General features: G+C 40.6%; 1 protein-coding gene across 2 annotated transcripts in view; it reads left to right on the plus strand.

Moving 5' to 3' along the window:
* The window catches only part of KIAA0825 (KIAA0825 ortholog), a 401,795-nt gene that overhangs the window by 123,189 nt on the left and 257,027 nt on the right, over positions 1-21,579 (plus strand). For both annotated transcript variants that reach the window (XM_055429383.2, XM_055429385.2), the window contains exon 13: positions 12,912-13,051. In XM_055429383.2, coding sequence (XP_055285358.2) covers positions 12,912-13,051 — 140 coding nt within the window. The remainder of the gene's footprint in view (positions 1-12,911; positions 13,052-21,579) is intronic.

A 21,579-nucleotide genomic window follows, 5' to 3' on the forward strand; every position in this document is an offset into this window, starting at 1 on the left:
AGAGCAAATCTGGGAGGCAGACTCTGAAGCTCAGCTTGTCTGCTACTAAACCCCAAGCGCCAGACAGCTGCCCCTCCACTGTGCAAAGGGAGAACAGTTCAGGGTGATGTTAACAGGCATTTAAGGAAAACCTAAGAATGTCAGTTATTCATTGTGTGAAGTATCTCTTCATGGTTCTACTTGCAGGAGCTCTGATATACTAACCTATATAGTGTTTACCTGAAGGAGGGATCTAGTGTAAAATTCCCCAAACTTACAGGTTATGAGAACCCCTGTTTCCCAAGGGATGAACAGTTATTGGAAGATGGGACACAATTCAGATGTGCTGAACATACCGGCTTCCCAGGTGGCGCTAGTGGTGAAGAACCCCCCTGCCAATGCAGGAAACATAAGAGACCTGGGTTCCATCCCTGGGTGGGGAAGATCCCCTGGGGGAGGGCATGGCAACCCACGCCAGTGTTCTTGCCTAGAGAATCCCATGGGTAGAGGCACCCAGGGGGCTACACTCCATAGGGTCACAAAGAGTCAGACATGACTGAAGTGACTTTGCACCCACACATGCACAAACTAGGCCATACTACTCTACATATAGCATGAAAATAGGATGTGTAGAAAAACAAATATTGAAAGGGTATATAAACTCTACCTTAGAGAACTTTTACTTTATATCTCTGTATTATAGGATTGTGATTGATTTTAATTTTTATCTGTGCATTTTCCAAATTTCCTATAATGAAAGCGGCTTAATTTTATTAAGGTAAAAATAAATTTTTAAAGGAAAGAGAAACCTCATTTTTTGGAGTTCTTTGATCCACATGTATTACCCTAGAGCCTCTGTACAGAGGATTTCTAGCTCTGGGCACTTCCTTTACTCCAGCATCCTGTGTCTGGCTGTCCATATTTCTTGAGCTAGCCACCATATTACTGGAAATCCAGCGTGATGTCCTCAACAGATCCTTCTTTTCACTCTTCCCTTGTCCTCTCAGCGTGGTGTCTTTTCTATTAGGAGCATACCAGTCATCCCTGTCCTTCACCTCTCCCAGAGCTTGCTCAAACTCATGTCCCTTGAGTCAGTGATGCCATCCAACCATCTCATCTTCTGTCATCCCCTTCTCCTCCTGCCCTCCATCTTTCCCAGGATCAGGGTCTTTTCCAGTGAATCGGCTCTTCCCATAGGGTGGCCAAAGTATAGGCGCTTCAGCATCAGTTCTTCCAATGAGTATTCAGGACTGATTTCCTTTAGGATTGATTGGTTTGCTCTCCTTGCTGTGTAAAGGACTCTCAAGAGTCTTCTCCAGCACCACAGTTCGAAAGCATCAATTCTTCGGAGATCAGCTTTCTTCACAGTCCAACTCTCACATCCATACATGACCACTGGAAAAGCCATAGCCTTGACTATATGGATCTTTATCAGCAAAGTGATGTCTCTGCTTTTTAATACACTACCTAGGTCCCATAATTTTCCTGCCAAAGAGCAAGCATCTTTTAATTTTATGGCTGCGGTCCATTGAGCTCTCTGTTGCCTGTTCCTAGTGTAGTATCATGTTCAATTGATTCATCCCCATAGTTCTTTTAGATCCAGTCAGTCTTTCTCTCCAACACATCACAACAACCTTGGTCCATTATTACTATGGGCTACGACTGAGTGACTGAACGGAACTGAACTGATTTTTACTATTATTTAATAATATGACTCTGATGCTGGGAAAGGTTGGGGGCGGTGGGAGAAGGGGACGGCGGAGAATGAGATGGCTGGATGGCATCACCGACTCTGTGGACATGAGTTTGAATGTACTCCGGGAGTTGGTGACGGACAGGGAGGCCTGGCGTGCTGTGATTCATGGGGTCGCGGAGAGTCGGACACGACTGAGTGACTGAACTGAACTGAATATGTTTTATATTAAATACCATTCTTGGAGAAGGAAATGGCAACCCACTCCAGTATTCTTGCCTGGAGAATCCCACAGAGGAGCCTGGCGGGCTACAGTCCATGGGGTCACAAAGAGTCGGACACGACTGAGTGACTAACAGCAACAGCAGAAATACCATTCTACTGCTCAAGAAGAGCCTCTGCCTTCTGCCTCTGCCTCTGCCTCTCCCACACTGCCTGGCTTGTTTCCTGGGGCATCCAACACTCTTCTCTGCTCTAGTTCTCAGTCTCTTCTCTTGTCTTTAAGACACAGTTATTCTATAGTTTTTGCTTTTACTTATTGCCTGTCCTTAGCTTTTGGTCTTTTTTTAAAATCTCGTTTTCTCTCCTGAAATGCGTTGGGTTCTCTCTTTTGCCTTTTTGAATTCCCCACACAAGTATAGTATGAGCCCCTCTACCCTGACTTCCTGACAGTTATTCTCTCTAACCTTCCTTTATAATCTGCTTAGGAAGACCTGATCTACATGATTTATGATCCAACATGTTCAGAGCAGTGGTACAGTCAGAGGAAGCCAAGATAGCAATAAAAGTAATTTCAAAATAGCTCATCTTATTGATTTGCATCTGTCAAGCATTGCAGTGGGAATTCCTAGGCCACCATCACGTGACCTTAAAAATGTCACCTTTCCATTTCCTCACGTATATCAGCTGTTCCTGTGTTTTTACCCCGCAAATTAGGCTTCAAACTCCATCCCTCATGTTAGCAACTGAAATGAACTGTTTATAATGAAGAACTGGAAATAGATTGTGATTTTTATTCTGAAAGGGTGAGACTGAGACAAAATATTTAATTATGATGCATTTTAGGAATTTAATTACCTATTTGCTTATTTATTCACAGCTGTGCATTGTTTCAGAAAGATATAAGTTGACTTTTAAGAATATTAAGTATATTAAGATAATGAATTAAAAGTAAGTGAGAAGGAAGAAGCAGAACAAGGAGGATTAAGATTGAGACTTACAACAAGAGTTACAGATGCATAAATAGCTGTATGCAGCATAAATTTGTCTATATGATTTCTAGAGAAAGCCTATGAAGTATATAAATTGGTAAAAATAGAATTGTTCATGTTCTTCTAGAACTCCTCGAATACTTTAGAAGAGTTTACTTTAGGGAAAGTATATGTATTTTCCAGGCAATAAGGAAAATGTACTGTATTCATTATCCCTAGCAGTAGTAGGCTAGCAATGTGAGTTGATTTAGAAAGGGCAATCAGTTTCATACTAGATTAAACTAAGGCATGTGGGGAATATATTAATCTCAGGATTGATAGTACGACAGCATATTGTGCTTTCATATAAATGTTCAAGAAAAAACATTATCTTAGTCAATTATACCATTGTTGCAGTATAATGTTTTTTATTTATTTTCCCAACTTTCATCATCTTGTGGTTCTTTAAATATTTCCAAATACTTTCAGGTCTTCCTTAGCTAAGTAGGTCATAACCATACACTGAATCCAAGTAGCATAATCAGTGTGAGTAAACAGTCCATTCATTTTACACTGCTCATTTTCTTTTATGATGACAACATGATGTTTTGATTCATGGCCCGTCCATTCTGAGCTGTAGATATTTCTTTCTACTATGCTTTTGTTTTCATTATGGTTTTATTCAATGTAATCCTGTTTTGGATTCATATCCCTTTTTTTCCCCCTGCCTAAATATTAAGCTACCTTTAGCTTCATTATACTATATGCTATGAGAGTCTTTTCCTTTGTGCAGTTTACCAAGATGTATTCATTTCATCCTTTCAATAAATTCATTTTAAAATTTTTCTCCAAGTAAGGCATGTGCTAGGTGTTAGAGGAAAAAGATGGGCAATAAAATTTCTCTGTCTCCTTCGCAGGTTCATTTACTTTCGCCTGGCCATTAAATATTGAGCATCTTTAGCATTCTATCATAGAACCTTTTCTAGGTGAAGTCACACATGCCTGTGGTTTCATATACTTCTAATTGCCCCCAAATCCATATCTCTAGTTTTAGTCTCTCCTACGACTGCAGACCTACTAACTCATGTATGTGACTCATACATGAATGTCTTCTTCAGATTTATACCCAGTGAACACAGACAGACCTCAAGCTCAATATGACCATATTGGAACTTAGGAAATTCCACTCCCAACTGATCCTTTTTTATTTTATTTCCATTTTGATTTATTGTACCTGAACGTGGTTATATAGAGGCTTTCCAGGTGGCCCTAGTGGTAAAGAACCCATCTGCTAATGCAGGAGACATAAGATACACGGGTTTGATCCCTGGGTCAGGAAGAAGATCCCCTGTGGAGGGGGTCATGGCAGCCAACTCCAGTATTTTTGCCTGAAGAATCCCATGGACAGAGGAGCCTGGTGAGCTACAGTCCATGGGGTCTCAAAGTGTCGGATGTGACTGATGCTTTTTAGCACACGTGCACACACGTGTTTGTATAAGCCAGAGACCAGGAAACATCCTGAACACTTCCCTCTTTTTCTCCAAGAGATCCAATTCATTACTAAGTCTAGTTAACTTTAGCTCCTAATATCTGCTATCCATAGCGCCGCCCTTGCCTTAGTGCTTCATCTCTTTCCTGGCTACTGCAATGACACCTCTCTTTCCTCCTATATATGTGTCAACTCCCATTTCTAATATTCTCCAAACTACAGCTAGAGACTTCTCAAATCCAAAGCTATTTTCAAAACTAAATTTTATCATTTCACACTTAACTGTTGACTCCCTTCCATGAATTCCTCTTTATCCTTCAACATGCACACAAAATTCACCATGGCCTGTAAAGCCTACATAGATGGGGCTCACGCATCTTTGCAACCTTTTCTCATACCGCACTAGCCTGTGATTTTTGCTTTTCACTCATTAGCCTTTTTTACACTTGCTTGCCGCAAAATATTCCTTTTTGCCACAGGATCTTTGCACATGCCTTACCGTACCCTGAAAGGCCTTCTTCTTCTTTCACTTAGTTAATGTCAATGTAGTTTCATATCTCAGCTCCGGCGTGACTTCTGTAGGGAAGCTTTTCATCAACCCCGGAGACTAGCTTACTTCTTAGTACATCTCCTAATAGCATCGTGTGCTTTTCCTTGATTGAGTTTTCATAGTTGTAATTTCATCTTTATTTGTATGACCATTTAAACTATATATGTATTCCCCACTGAATTCTGTAAAAATAGTGACTCTTTGTTTTTTACTTGCTGTTGTGTCTCTGAAGCCTTGCACCTAGAAATTTCAAGCAAATATTAGTTTACTGAATAAGAGGATTAAGGAACAAATGAATTATCGTAGTATTGTTTCAGATAGTACCACTTTAAATGGTACATTTAACTCTTTTCAAACATTTGATCTGAGTGGTAAAGCTCAGTGATGGGAAAAATGCTCTGTTGAGGAGTTGGCTTCTAGCGACCTCAGGAGTGAACATCTGGGGAGGAGGACAAAAGAGAACGTTGGTCCCCCAGCAGCTGCTGTCAGGCTGTTCCATAGCACTGAAGAAAAAGGCTTAGAGAACTTGTACTCTGATGAGATGCCAAGCTTTGACATAGAGCCAACAGTCAGGGGAGAAGTAATGAGAGATTTTTGAACACCAAAGCTCTTACATGGCTGTTCCAGAGCGTGGATGGACAAGCAGCTGGATCTTTGAAAAGATTTTCAAAGAAAAAGCCATGTTTGTGGCGCAGTTATTAAAAGAAGTGAAAGTGTCAGGTGAGCTGGAGACTTGATGTAGCTAGATATTTCTTCATATCTTTCCTTTTCTATTGTGGCTTGAGTGTATTATATAAAAAAAAGAATATAGCAATGGAGCCAGCAATGAGAGGATAAAAGACAACTATAGGTTTTCGGATTAGTCAGACAGGTTTGCAGACTTGTATGGTTTTATAATTTTGGAAAGTTAAATAGCTTGTATCTTTGTGAGGAAATTGAGACATAAATACAATATGATCATATCGATCCACTTGAAAACAGGGTGCGATACCATGGTCTACTTCTCACATCTTGCAACATCTTCTTCCCTTAGCTTCTGGGATATTCCCATGACAGAGTCATGAGGATTTAATTAGCTAGCTGCCCACCACGTAAGTGCTTACTAAACAGTCATTCAGTGCTGCTGTGTTAGGAAAGAACTACATTTCAGAAAGTGGCAGATCTTATCAGTTATCCAAACATGTTAAAAAGCCAACTCGAAGTGTGATAAAGTGGAAAGATTATTGAACTACTTTCTTGTGGGGTGTCATATCAGAAGTGTGATGTCAGAAGAGACCTTTCTTGAACTCCTCTGATAAGGAATTTATTATCTGGTAGTACAAGGATCAATAATAGTTAAAGGACCCCAGAGAGATAACTTCTGGTCCTCTAAAGGGTTGGTTGAGTGAGTCAGTAGGATCCAGTATGTTAGTGCCCCAGGTGCTAGAATAGCACTTCTGGGGGAGTCCAAGAGTAATCGTTGGCATGAAGTATTCTTTTTAAAATTAAAATTAGATTCTCATATGTTTTTTAGAAATAAGATACACTAACTTGTGTAACTCTATAAAGTGGAGCTGGGGCTATGAATTTGGGGCACTAATATATCTTCGGATGATTTTTGAGAAATAGGGTCATCCCAAGTGAAAAAGTTTAGTTTACTGAAATCAAGAAGTAATTTAGGTCCTTACAGGTCGAACACTTGTTCTTTAAGTTGTGTACCTGTTATTGTAGATACCATAAACTCTGAAAAAATGAGACTCTCTAAGAGTATCCATCTACGTCAGTGGACAAAGTTATTAAAAATCAAAGCAAGTCCTATATATAAATGTGAAGGTGAAGCCTGTCTTATTTCTGTTTATTGAATCATTGGTAACTATAAAGATCATAGAGACTTGGCTATACCCATTATATAGATTAAAACGTATGCAAGCATTTTCAATGTTATAAGTACATATAATTTGTACATTCTTGATTAAAATGATGCAGCAAATATTTTGGATTTTTTTATCTCCTCAAGCTTTTTTCCTAGGTACTAAAGAGAAAGATGAATAAAATAAAGAGGAAGATGATAGAACTGCTCCAAATATTTGTCTTATTTTCCTAGAACTATTTGGAAGGATTAGTTTTGGAAAGGCAAAAGTAGAATGGTAATACAGCTTTTCCTTCTCTGCTTTCATTTTCCTACTTTAGGGATTTTACTCTTGGTTTCTCTTTAGTTATGCCCTTGCCTTTGTTCTCCGAATCATTTAACTTATGGTCTCTGGTATAAATTTGACCCAGTAATCCATGACAGGAACCATCTGGTCAAAATCAGTCCCAAGATACCTTAAATAACATGGCTCCAATTTGGGAATCAGCCTTGAGACCACAAACCTGAGTTTGGGTCAAAAACATGGTATCCTCAATCAAGGAAGATGAATAGAGCCAAACGTCCTCAAGGCTGAAAATTACAACGTACCCACCAAATGTCAACCAGGTTGAACGAAAGAAACACAGAGTAGTGGAATAGCCATGGATTTTAAAGGCAGAAAAACCTGGGTTCAGAGTCCAGTTGCCATGTTTATTAGTTAAATGACTTTACTCTTATTTTCTCAGTATTCCTGAAACAAACACTGAGATAAATCCTAAGTGTCTCCACGCATGTCTTATTTTCTGTTGTCATTCAGTCACTCAGTCGTGTCTGACTCTTTGCAACCCAATGGACTGTAGCACGCCAGGCCTCCCTTTCCTTCACTAACTCCCAGAGTTTGCTCAAGCTCATGTTCATTGAGTTGATAATGCATCTAACCATCTCATCCTCTGTCGCCCTCTTCTCCTCTTGCCCTCAATCAGCGCCAACATCAGAGTCTTTTCCGGTGAGTCAGCTCTAAACATAAGGTGGCCTAAAGTATTGGAGCTTCAGCTTCCATATCAGTCCTTCCAATGAGTATTCAGGACTGATTTATTTTAGGATTAACTGTTTTGATCTCCTTGCTGTCCAAGGGACACTCAAGAGTCTGCTCCAGCACCACAGTTTGAAAGCATCAATTCTTTAGTGCTCAGCCTTCTTTATGGTCCAACTCTCACATCCATACATGACTCCTGATGTCTTACTTTACATTTCCCCAAGAAGCAGTCCTCGAGGCAAGGATTGAGGTTAGAATAGTTTATTTTTTAAGTGGAAGAAACACTCGATGGGAGTAGATGAGACCAAGAAAGACAGCAAGTCAAGAGCAGTGTAATCCTAGGAGTAAGTGGAACTCAAACCTTCTGGGGAAATTCTTGGAGCCAGTGTGAAAGGCACCTCACAGAGTTATTCTGCGAAAGGAACAAAGATGCTGAGGAATTTATTAGAAACTTTCATCAGTTATTGCCTGAAGGTTCCTCTGGAGGTGTTAATTTGCTGGCACTTCTAACCCGCCTTGTTGGAAGGTAGAGAAGTGCAGATTCTGACAGCATAAGGCAGGTCAGTGTCAACTGAGTGGTAAGGGCAAAAGGATGTAGGGACACTGACATTTGGGCTAACCCTTGTACCACTGAAATCCACTACTCGTTATTTAAGTTCTCTGGACCTTATTGATTCTTCAAGGTGTGATGGCTGGGGAAAAAAAAAAAAAACAGGTGGGAGCCTGTTGAGTGTGTTGCTTACCTAGCACAGACACTGAGACCCTCCTTGAGATGCTGAACCATGACTGCCATTCCCTGATCAGAATGTGGTTACTTCGGCCACCTACTTATGCTTGTTAGCAGTCATGAGAGCATCATTTCTTGACTCCCTGGTGAATCCCTTGACATACAAATATACTCCTCCCTGCTCCCCATGTGCAGTAGAGACTCTGATTCCTCAGTGATAATCAGAGTTATCACCCTTACCAATATAGTGGCTCCTTTCTTTGCCTGCTAGACTACTGGCATGGGAATCCAAAAATAACTGGATGATGGCAGGTATAACATTACATTTAGTAGAATTTTTCATGGTCCCCTGGTCGAGGTTGCATTCCCCAACTCACTCCACCATAGACACCAGGATCTCCACTTCCACAGACACTGTGGGGAGTTACGGGAATGGAAAACATAAATTTCCAGTGGATAATCAGGAGCTCTGGTGAGAAGGTGGCTTCTAGTATCCTTCAGAGAGAACTCTCACCCGTGGCTCCTGGATTCATGTAGTTTATCTCTTAGGGATGTGGAACCATATAATGGCTGTTCATTTAAAGTAAATATCTGGTCTTGAAAAACAGCACCCAACACCGCTTGGTTTTATCCCCACCTGTGCATTTCAGAGTGTTCCAATGTTCCCCTATTCTGACAGCTTCTGCATGTTTGTGTATAGTAGGGGCAGTAACACCCAAGGTCATGTGACTTGAACAGTGAGGCTGATTGTATTGTAGTCTGACTTTACTACAGAGTCTTTTCCTACCCTGTGCTCCATGCATAACTGTGGTTGAAACTCAAGCCATTGTTCACTGATAGGTCTAGCATTTTTAAACTTTATACTGCAGTGTGAACACATGCTTAAAAAATTGCAGAAATTGCAGATGAACTACTTGATGTGCTAGGCTTAGCTGCTTAGTCATGTCCAGCTCTTTGTGACACCAGGGACTGTAACCCTCCAGGCTCCCCTGTCCATGGGGCTTCTTCAGGCAATAATACTGGAGTGGTTTGCCATGCCTGCCTCTAGGGGATCTTCCCAACCCAGGTATCGAACTCAGGTCTCCTGCAACACAGGGAGATTCTTTGCCATCTGAACCACCAGGGAAGCCCAAGAATACTGTAGTTGGTAGCCTATCCCTGCTCCAAACTACTTGATACGTTTTCATAAAGTAAACATACCCAAATACAACCAAGATTTTTCACAGTGATTCCATAATAATTTGTTAGTTTCATAAACAGGTAATTTTTGAGCCCCTTTATTGCCTGGATTTGAAAGAGTTCTTAGGTCTCTTCATGCCCAGAAAAGGAGCAATGTATAAGCCTGATATAACCCAGCCATAAATTTGTCCTGTCCTGTCCTATAGGATTTATGAGTTCCAGTGGATTTATCAATTCTGTTCTCTTCTTTGTATTATAGTGGAATTCAACATGTACATATTTGATACATATATAAAAAATTTTCCTTTTTGTCATTTTCTGTGAGGCTCATCTCACTTTCACAGCTCCACCAGCTCAAAGGATGAGGGAACATATGCTTCTCCATATGCCCAGTGCAGACTCCTCAAAGCATTTATTACTCGGAGCTCAGTGACTGAGGAATGTTTGTAATCTTTTATTTTTTTTCTTATAGTGAGTCACTCTACTGTACATTTCAAAATCTGTGATAAGTGGAAAGATCCAAGAACTGAGGTACATTTCAACAAACAGTTTCCCATCTGGTAAACGAGAAGTTTTATTTATAACCAGGTATTCGGATACGACAGTATGAAATGACATTCAAATTATTTTTGCCTTATTCCGTGTCTGAAAGGCCTGAGCAAAAACATAACCCTCCCTCCAGTTCATTCTCCATACTGCAGCCAGGTCAGGAATCTCGTCTGCCTTAAAAAGCTTTAACAGGCGCAGTCTCCACCTTGGCTCCTCCATGAGCTGGCCCCTGTATCCTTCTTCAAATTGTCTCTCAATTATCTCCTTCCTTTTCTAAACTCCATCGGACTGGATATTCGAGTTCATTAAATGTATCCTTCAAGTCAGCACTCAGCTCAAGCGAAACTGATAGGAAATGTTAAAAAACTAAGTCTATATTAAAACACAACTTAAAAACAATTAGCTGCTTTTCATCTATCAAGCAAGTTTCTTGATGTCAGCACTTGGGGTTTAGAATGGAAACAAGGACAGCCATTGGGAGGATATGCTTAAATATTTCATTCCAAGGGGCTCACCAAGTGGATTCTTCCTTTGGTACCATGTTTGGAATGACTGCAAGAACCCGACCAACCTGGGGATACCCAAAGGAATTCGGAGCTGCTGAACTGACAGATGTGCTTCCTCTGGTCTGAGAGCTAAATAACTCCCTGCTTTTCTCTTTATCGCCCATTCAGGGCACAGGTTTTCCTAGCTAACATTGCCTCATCAGTTACTGGGGGGTTTCTCTGATTTGAGTTAATGTTATCAGAGCCTCACATGGGAAGCCTGAGCTGGTCCAAAGTTCAGGTGATTTTGTGCATCATAAGGTTGTGAGATGTTCCAAATGCCCAGCTGAGTCAAGGGGGAGATGTTTTGAAATTTCATTTTATGTCTTTAAATGCTCTCACTTTTGTTTAAACTAGCATTTTGGCAGTGCATCCTGCTTTTTTTTTTTTTTTCAATAAGAGTTTGTCTGTTTATGAGCAGATGAGTCAATCAGCTAACATTTACAGAGCCCCTAAACATGCTTAGTTCTTTGGTAGAAGCTTTGGGGTACAAACTAAGTGTGCCCATGAGGGTTGATTCTGAGTGGAGAGATAAAGCCTTTATTGATGAAATAATAAAGTGCTAAAATCTGTATACTCTGCTACCCGTGCTCCAAAAAGCACTGCCTACCGCAGTGGTTCTCAAACCCTGGTATGCATCAGACTCTCCTGGAGAGGACTTGTTAAAGCACAGATTTCTGGGGCCCATTCCCAGAATTCCTTGTGGGATAAGGCCTGGGAAATTGCATTTTTCACAAGTTCCCAGGTGATGCTGATGTTGTTGGTCCAGGGTCCAGGCTTTGGAAAACTTTGGTTTAGACCATGTGGATGGTCCACCACGTAGTACATTTCATCTTGAAATGATGCCACAAATCATCTCTCAGCAATTTTCTTTGTTCTGCTTGCTTCCACCTAAAGCATCCGTAGGGTTCTCTCAGGCACACCTCGACATTGCCCTTGCCTTCCCACTGCCTCCCTCCTTGTTCTCACCATCCTTACGGCCACAGTCAGATTGAGTTAGGCCCTTTCCTGCACTTTGTTGTTTTGTTGCTCAGTTGACAAGTCCGACTCTTTTGGATCCCACGGGCTGTAGGCCACCAGGCTCCTCTGTCCACGGGATTTCCCAGGCAAGAATACTGGAGTGGGTAAGCCGATCTGACATGCTGTGACCTTTAGCCAGTCTAAACCTTGAGACTTTAGAAGGAAAAAGAGAATAATGTTATCAGTTTTTAGTCTCTACCTCATTTCCTTATCTCCAGATTCGTTGGTAAACTAATGTGATTTGGAGGACCTGATTTTAATTTTCTATTCACCGCAGATGATAGTTTCCCAAGTAGAAACTTATTTGCTTTGGAATTACGTCTCTCTGATACACTGATTACCCAGGGGACCTTTTCTGGTTGTCCAGTGGTTACGACCTCACCTTCCTGTACAGGAGTTGCAGGTGTGACCCCTGGTGGAAGAGCTAAGATCCCGCATGCCTTACTGCTACAACACTAAAACATAAAACAGAAGCAACATTGTAATAAATTCCATAAAGACTTTAATAATGGTCCACATCAGAAAAAAAATCTTAAAAAAAAAATGAAACCAACTGATTACCCAGGTAGGTGGCAGTGTGACTCTTAAGAGTTGTTCTGATAATTGCCTGTTGACTTATGGCTTTTACATATTAAACAATTAGATTATGGTTGATCTCTGACAGAAGCTTTGAATTCCTTTCATTTTATCAGCAATCATAGTACATGGCAAATTAGCAGCTAAAACATACTGTAACATCTTTCTGTGAGTAATGAAAGAAGGTCATAGCACATAGTAGGCATTCATGTATTTGTCAAATGAACAAATAAATGCTTTCAAAAATGCATAAATCATTTTTATTTTGCTCCATGAAACTAAAACATAGTTCTGTGAAATGTAGGCATGGTTATTTTGTATCAGTTTTAAAATTGGCAGGCTACCAAATGTTAATTTGCTTTTAGCTAGTAGAGATTAAATGTAATTCCTTCCCTGAGCAACCCTGAAGTAAGCAAGCATGAAAGCATTTTCACAGTAATCTGGGAGGAATTGACATTTAAAGGAGTTAGCATTACATCTGTACTTTAAAGCTATTAATTTCATAGATAAATTAACTTCATTACTCCATCTTTATCTTGCATTTTGAAAGGACTCCATCAGCTGGACGACTGACAACAGAGGGTCAGCTGAAACTGCTCTTATCCCAGCCAGGTTGTAATTGGAACCTGCTTCTGGAAACCCTACTGCATCACGATGGTCTTTTACTAAGAATCTTGCTAAGGAGCTCAAGTGAGTATTTGTACTTTTGAGAATGTCCTGAAAAAACTCAGTTATTGTTCAAGTTGAATGGAATGTTTTTTCCTACCTGAATGTTGGTAGGGGAGTGATACCAACTGTGTTATGCCAATAGTCAGTGGGGTTAGCCACAGGAAATATATTGAATCACTTTATAAACCTATTGGAACGATTTTCTTTCAGGGATAGTCTGAATGAGGGAAAACAATATTTTTATATGATACTGTTCTATCATAACTATCATAATATAAGAGATGTGTCAAAATTTGGGGTTTGAAATGCCTAAGATCATATTGGGGGAACACAGGAGTATGTCCAAAACAGAAGTCTCAGTTAGACCTGAGAGAGAGAGATTGTTTTTGACCCACATTAAGCACTTCAGTGGATCATGAAAAATGCTTATGTAACTTATGAACAAGCAAGTGTGGCTTACTTCCATGTCCACTGGGGCATGGAGAAGTAGTCGTGAGAAAATTATGAATGGAAATTGAGGAGTAATGGAAGCCCATAGTTCTCTTAATTAGACATTTTTTTCTCCCCTGTAAGAACTGTTTTAGAAGATGATAAGACGCTTGCTCCTTGGAAGGAAAGTTATGACCAACCTAGATAGTATATTGAAGAGCAGAGACATTACTTTGCCAACAAAGGTCCGTCTAGTCAAGGCTATGGTTTTTCCCGTGGTCATGTATGGATGTGAGAGTTGGACTGTGAAGAAAGCTGATCTCCGAAGAATCGATGCTTTTGAACTGTGGTGTTGGAGAAGACTCTTGAGAATCCCTTGTACTGCAAGGAGATCCAACCAGTCCATTCTAAAGGAGATCAATCCTGGGTGTTCATTGGAAGGACTGATGCTAAAGCTGAAACTGCAATACTTTGGCCACCTCATGCGACGAGTTGACTCACTGGAGAAGAGTCTGATGCTGGGAAAGATTGGGGGCGGGAGGAGAAGGGGATGACAGAGAATGAGATGGCTGGATGGCATCACTGACTCAATGGACATGAGTTTGAGTGACCTCCGGGAGTTGGTGATGAACAGGGAGGCCTGGTGTACTGTGATTCATGGGGTCGTGGAGAGTCGGTCATGACTGAGCGACTGAACTGAACTGAACTGAAGCACTGTTATGCCAGTCTAACATTATGTCCTACTGTTCTCCTACTACATCTAGAAAGAGTTTTCTAACCATCTTTACATACCCCTGTGCATTTCTTCTGCTCTGTACGACACAGATAGCCAGATTAATTTTATTAGTTATTAGGTTCAGTATCAGTTCAGTTCAGTCACTCAGTCGTGACTGACTCTTTGCGACCCCATGAATCACAGCACACCAGGCCTCCCTGTCCATCACCAACTCCCGGAGTTCACTCAAACTCATGTCCACAGAGTCGGTGATGCCATCCAGCCATCTCATTCTCTGTCGTCCCCTTCTCCTCCCGCCCCCAATCCCTCCCAGCATCAGAGTCTTTTCCAGTGAGTCAACTCGTCGCATGAGGTGGCCAAAGTATTGCAGTTTCAGCTTTAGCATAGCCTTCCCTATTCAAAATATTTTTTTTCTCTAGTCCACTCTCACTTACAGGAACAAATCCTTAAGCTGTGGCCATTCAAATATGACCCCAGACTAGTTTTGTAACCATTTTCTTACTGTTCCCTTGTGTGAACGTGCACACACACTCACACATATTCCAGCCATTGTCCACAAAACCCCCTGTACATGCTTCTTCTAGGCTTCCCTGGTGGTTCTGGTAAGGAATCTGCCTGCTGTGCAAGAGACCACCTGCAGTGCAGGAGCGGCAGGTTGGATCCCTGGTTCTGGAAGTTCCCCCGGAGAAGGAAATGGCAAGTCACTCCAATAGTCTTGCCTGGAGAATCCCATGGACAGAGGAGCCTGGAGGGCTACAGTCCATGGGGTCGCAAGAGTCGGACACGACTTAGTGACTAAATCACCACTGCCACCACATGTTCCTTCCACACTTTGCTCACTCATTTTTCCAACTTGAAAGACCCACCTAGCCTCCACCAGTGGACAAGGGCCTGCTGAGCTCTAGATCTCTGAACACTCTCACACTGATCTCTCCCTTCCTTGAACTTCACAGTGCTGTTATGGCGGCTGCTGTTATGGCGGCTACTGCGCATCGCCTACTCTGCCTTATATTGTTATTATATTTGTATGTTAACAAGGCAAAAGCTACCAGGTTCTACCAGCCTGTTGTATACAAAACGCGGTTCACAGCATCCCCTTCCAGACTGTTCCAGTCATTTCTGGAATATTTGGTTTCTCAGATCTGCCCACGACCAGTTCCCCATAGTTTTCTCTTCTGCTTGCCTTGAGGTTTGTTTCCCAAGAATCATGTAGAGGAGGTGCCCTACTGCTGAGCCCCTTGCTTCTCTCCTGGCACTCCCAAATCCAGAAATCTTGTGGTGCCAAAGGGCACTGTGAGTCCTCCAGCCTCACCATGTTCCAAGCAGAGGTTTGGATTACCTCTCCTCCAACCCTGAATCTGACTTTATTTTCTAAGCCCCCAAGCAGTTCTGTGTGGGCCTTAAATCTCACAAAGTTCAATGGAAAGCAGGATCTTTAGCTTCAATATCTTGAACTCCACTCTCCTCAAGGGAAAACAGGTGCTAGGGGAATTAATTGGTCAAATAGCCAACATATATTGTTCACTTGTTAGCTGTCAGGCACTCAGCACTCTGCAAGCACCTCACATTTACTATCTAATTTGATTCTTAAAACCCTATAAAGTAAGTATAATTATTTTCATCATGTTAAAAGTAGCATTAGAGTTTAAGATAATATTATTTGCCAAGAGACACACGTAGCTGAGAAATGGTGGGTAACCTGGGATTCTGAACACAACCGGGCACTTTCTTTCCCCTACAATTCTATACAAATATTCTTGCAGATTAAACCCTAGAGTGGGCCACGGGTATCTGGAAGAACTGTAATCTGTCCAGTCTCCGGATGAATCAATCAGGACACCCCAGTGCACACGCATGTAACTGCTCTTTCCAGCCAGGTAGTCAGTGGTGATCACAGATTTTTATTTTTATATTTTCCTCAAGATATCATGGTGCTTTTTATGGAAAAGGTACAGTGATTGCTCAGCGATCAGTTGGGATATAAAATATGGAGTTTCACTTAAACTTTATAATCTGACATGGCTGGAGAGTTACTCTAATGTTAATATGATCACTGAAGCTCATGAACATGGTCCTAGAAGAGAAACAGTCTCCTTTTAATAGAGTTATATAGTTCAGTCTAGAAAAACAATTGTGATAAAACATTGGGCTATTCTAATATAGCCACTGAATACAGGGATAGCAATTGTGGTTAAATGAGTAACCATGTTTTCTTGCAAGAGAATTCTATATTTATATTACATCTACCTTTTGTATATAAATATGATGTTGTTTTTGAGGGACGTAAACGTTACCAATGGTACCGTACTGTAGCTCCTTCAGTTCTAGTTCTTATGGAGTACATAAGTGTATTTACCCAGCCTGCTAAAATATCTAACCAGTTTTTGCAAAGGTTGTTATGTTTGATCTTAGCTGCTTTGGTATTGTCTTGTATTAATTTTATTAGCTACTTCATTAGCATAAGGATGAAGTGACAGAACTTACTGATCAATTGACTGACTGACTTATTAAACTCCATTAGAAACCTTGTCACTTTAAGTTAGAAACAATATGCTCAGGGAATCTTATTAACTGGACTAAGGTCAAAATTATTATGTACCTAAAAATACATATGTAATATTTTTTCAGAGGTTTTCTCTTCATTCAATACCATTTGGTAATTTAGAAGTTTGATCATATCTTTGCTGCTGCTGCTGCTGCTGCTGCTAAGTCACTTCAGTCGTGTCCGACTGTGTGACCCCACAGACGGAAGCCCACCAGGCTCCCCCGTCCCTGGGATTCTCCAGGCAAGAACACTGGAGTGGGTTGCCATTTCCTTCTCCAATGCATGAAAGTGAAAAGTGAAAGTGAAGTTGCTCAGTCGTGTCCAACTCTTAGCGACCCCAGGGACTGCAGCCTACCAGGCTCCTCCATCCATGGGATTCTCCAGGCAAGAGTACCGGAGTGGCTTGCCATTGCCTTCTCCGCTGTGTCTCTACTGCTGCCCTACAAATAGGTGAATCAATACCATTTTCTACATTCCATATATTTTTACATAGTTATCTACACAAAATATGTATATATAATATATGTAATAAAATCTTTTACCTAGATTTTTAATTTAACCAGAAGACATATATGCGTGTGTGTGTGTGTGTGTGTTGTGTGTGTGTCTGTACAGCTCTTACTGGATCTCTGGCAAATTGTTTTATAATAGTTTCAAGCTGCAATACTACCAGTAATGTAGAGTTGTATTATTTTATCTGTAGTCTACTAGATATGTTTGTTATTATTACTATTTTTCTTGATACGGATAAACAAAAAAATGGTGTTCATTTACCTTACTCATTACTACTGGGTTTGAACCTTCATATTTTTACTGCCTCTTGTGAATTACATTTCTGTCACTGACTCATTTTTTTGTTTGAATCTTTTATAATAAAGGCATTAACACTTTCCTGCATAAATCTGCTTTATTTTTGTTGGCCTGTTTCTTGGCCTTTATGTCTTGATTATTTTACTACATATAAATTTCTAATTTTTAAACAGCCCAAATTTGGTGATTTTTCCATTCAAATTTATGCCTCTGTTCCCTAAGCCTGGAATGTCAACTCAGTCTCTCGAGATTTATTTTTTTAAAGTTAATCAATTTTTGTTTGTTTCAATTAAAAAACACAGAAATTTTAATTTATCTGAAAATAACTTTGGTATGCAGTAATCCTAAAATCATATTATAGAAATAAACAGAAATATCTTTAGGAAAGCAAAATTATAGAATACAATGTTCTGATGAGGTGTTTCAAGCAACATAACTATTGGCCTGTTTAAGGGAGACTTTTCTTTATGAATAGTCTCTTTTTAGTCTAATTGATAAAATTTAACTTTTGTTAAATTGGCTCAGGAATAAGAATGGAGATTATAAATACACATTTTTATTGTATGTATTTTAGAAACAAGGTCCTCTTCACCCAATAAGCAATTATTAATTTCTGTTAGGTAAAGGACTTTTTTTGATAGACAACCAAATATTATAAACTTTAAAATATAAGGGGTGTATGTCTGTAGCTTTAGGTCTTGCTCTTTGAAAATGAGCAAGTGGTGGATGTGACGGGTGGTGGAAGTAAAGTCCGATGCTGTGAAGAGCAATATTGCCTAGGAACCTGGAATGTTAGGTCCGTGAATCAAGGTAAACTGAAAGTGACCAAGCAGGAGATGGCAGGAGTGAACGTTGGCATTCTAGGAATCAGTGAGCTGCAATGGACCGGAACGGGAGAATTCGATTCAGATGACCATTGCATCTCCTACTGTGTGCGAGAATCCCTTAGAAGAAATGGAGTAGTCTTCACAGCCAACAGAAGAGTCCGAAACACAGGACTTGGGGGTAATACCAAAAATGACAGAATGACCTCTGTTCGTTTCCAGCACAAACCATGGATATAGCAGTAATTCAAGCCTGTGCCCAACCACTGGAACTCACACCCACAAAAGACATCCTTTTAATCAGAGGTGACTTGAATGCAAAAGTAGGAAATCAAGAGATGCCTAGGTAACAGGAGAGTTTGGTCTTGGAGTACAAAATGAAGCAGGGCAAAGGCTCACAGTTTTGCCAAGACAGCACACTGATCATACCAAACACCCTCTTCCAACAACATAGGAGAAGACTCTACACATGAGTATCACCAGTTGGTCAGTACCGAAATCATATTGATTATGTTCTTTGCAGCCAAAGATGGAGAAGCTCTATACAGTCAGCAAAAACATGACCAGGAGCTCAGTGTGGCTCAGATATGAACTTCTTTGGCAAAATGGACTCTGAAATTGAAGAAAGTGAACAGTATCAAAGGGCAAAATGATAGGCTACTGAATGAGGAATTCCCCAGGTCGGTAGGTGCCCAGTATGCTACTGGAGATCAGTGGAGAAGTAACTCTAGAAGGAATGAAGGGAGGAGCAAAAGCAAAACCAATACCCAGTTGTGGATGTGACCAGTGATAGAAGCAAGGTCCGGTGCTGTAAAGAGCAATATTGCATAGGAACCTGGAATGTTAGGTCCATGAATCAAGGCAAATTGGAAGTGGTCAAACAGGAGATGGCAAGAGTGAACATAGACATTCTAGGAATCAGTGAATTAAAATGGACTGGAATGGGTGAATTTAACTCGGATGACCATTATATCTACTACTGTGGGCAGGAATCCCTTAGAAGAAATGGAGTAGCCATCATGGTCAACAAAAGAGTCCAAAATGCAGTACTTGGATGCAATCTTAAAAACGACAGAATGATTTCTGTTCGTTTCCAAGGCAAACCATTCAATATTACAGTAATCCAGGCCTATGCCCCAACCAGTAATGCTGAAGAAGCCGAAGTTGAACGGTTCTATGAAGACTCACAAGACCTTTTAGAACTAACACCCAAAAAAGATGTCCTTTTCATTATAGAGGACTGGAATGCAAAAGTAGGAAGTCAAGAAACACCTGGAGTAACAGGCAAATTTGGCCTTGGAGCACGGAATGAAGCAGGGCAAAGGCTAATAGAGTTTTGTCAAGAGAACGCACCGGTCATAGCAAACACCCTCTTCCAACAACACAAGAGAAGACTCTACACATGGACATGACCAGATGGTCAACACCGAAATCAGATTGATTATATTCTTTGCAGCCAAAGATGGAGAAGCTGTATACAGTTAGCAAAAACAAGACCAGGAGCTGACTGTGACTCAGATCATGAACTCCTCATTGCCAAATTCAGACTTAAATTGAAGAAAGTAGGGAAAACCACTGGACCATTCAGATATGACCTAAATCAAATCCCTTATGATTATACAGTGGAAATGACAAATAGATTCAAGGGATTAGATCTGATAGAGTGCCTGAAGAACAATGGACCGAGGTTCATAACTGTACAGAAGGCAGTGATCAAAACCATCAAGAAGAAGAAATGCAAAAAGGCAGAATGGTTGTCTGATTAGGCCTTACAAATAGCTGAGAAAAGAAGAGAAGCAAAAGGTAAAGGAGAAAAGGAAAGATATATATCCATCTGAATGCAAAGTTCCAAAGAATAGCAAGGAGAAATAAGAAAGCCTTTCTAACTGATCAGTGCAAAGAAATAGAGGAAAATAATAGAATGGGAAAGATTAGAGATCTCTTCAAGAAAATTAGAGAATCCAAGCTAAATTTCATGCAAAGATGGGCAAAATAAAGGACAGAAATGCTATGGACCTAACAAAAGGAGAGGATATTAAGAAAAGGTGGCAAGAATACACAGAAGAACTGTACAAAAAAGATCTTCATGACCCAGATAACCACGGTGGTGTGGTCACTCACTAGAGCCAGACATGCTGGAATGCTAAGTAAAGTGGGCCTTAGGAAGCATCACTATGAACAAAGCTAGTGGAGGTGATGGAATTCCAGTTGAGCCATTTCAAATCCTAAAAGATGATGCTGTGAAAGTGCTGCACTCAATATGTCAGCAAATTTGGAAAGCTCAGCAGTGGTCACAGGACTGAGAAAGGTCAGTTTTCATTCCAGTCCCAAAGAAAGGCAATGCCAAAAATGTTCAAACTACCACACAATTGCACTCATCTCACACGCTAGTAATGCTCAAAATTCTCCAAGCCAGGCTTCAACAGTATGTGAACCAAGAACTTCCAGCTGATCAACCTGGATTTAGAAGAGGCAGAGGAACCAGAGATCAAATTGCCAACATCCACTGGATCATAGAAAAAAACAAGAGAGTTCCAGAAAAACATCTACTTCGAGTTTATTGACTATGTTAAAGCCTTTGTCTCTGTGGATCACAACAAACTGTGGAAAATTTCTTCAGTATATGGGAATACCAGACCTCCTGACCTTCCTCCTGAGAAATCTATATGCAGGTCGAGAGGCAATAGATAGAACCGGACATGGAACTATAGACTGGTTCCAAATTGGGAAAGGAGTACATCAGGCCGTATATTGTCACCCTGATTGTTTGACTTATATGCAGAGTACAGCATGCAAAAGGCCTGTCTGGATGAAACACAAGCTGGAATAAAGATTCTAGGGAGAAATATCAATAACCTCATATATGCAGATGACACCTCCCTAATGGAAAAAAGTGAAGAAGAACTAAAAAGCCTCTTGATGAAAGTGAAAGAGGAACGTGAAAAAGTTGACTTAAAACTCAACATTCAGAAAGTTAAAATCATGGCATCTGTCCCTTCACTTCATGGCAAATTGATGGGGAAGCAATGGAAGCAGTGACATACTTTATTTTCTTGGGTTCTAAAATCACTGCAGATGGTAGCTGCAGCCATGAGACTTAAAGATGCTTGCTGCTTGGAAGATAAGCTATGACCTACCTAGACAGCATATTAAAAAGCAGAGTCATTACTTTGCAACAAAGGTTTGTATAGTCAAAGCTATGGTT

This window comes from Moschus berezovskii, chromosome 8, assembly GCF_049115385.1.
Source record: "Moschus berezovskii isolate FMDL1 chromosome 8, NW_MosBer_1.0, whole genome shotgun sequence".
Classification (NCBI taxonomy): domain Eukaryota; kingdom Metazoa; phylum Chordata; class Mammalia; order Artiodactyla; family Moschidae; genus Moschus; species Moschus berezovskii.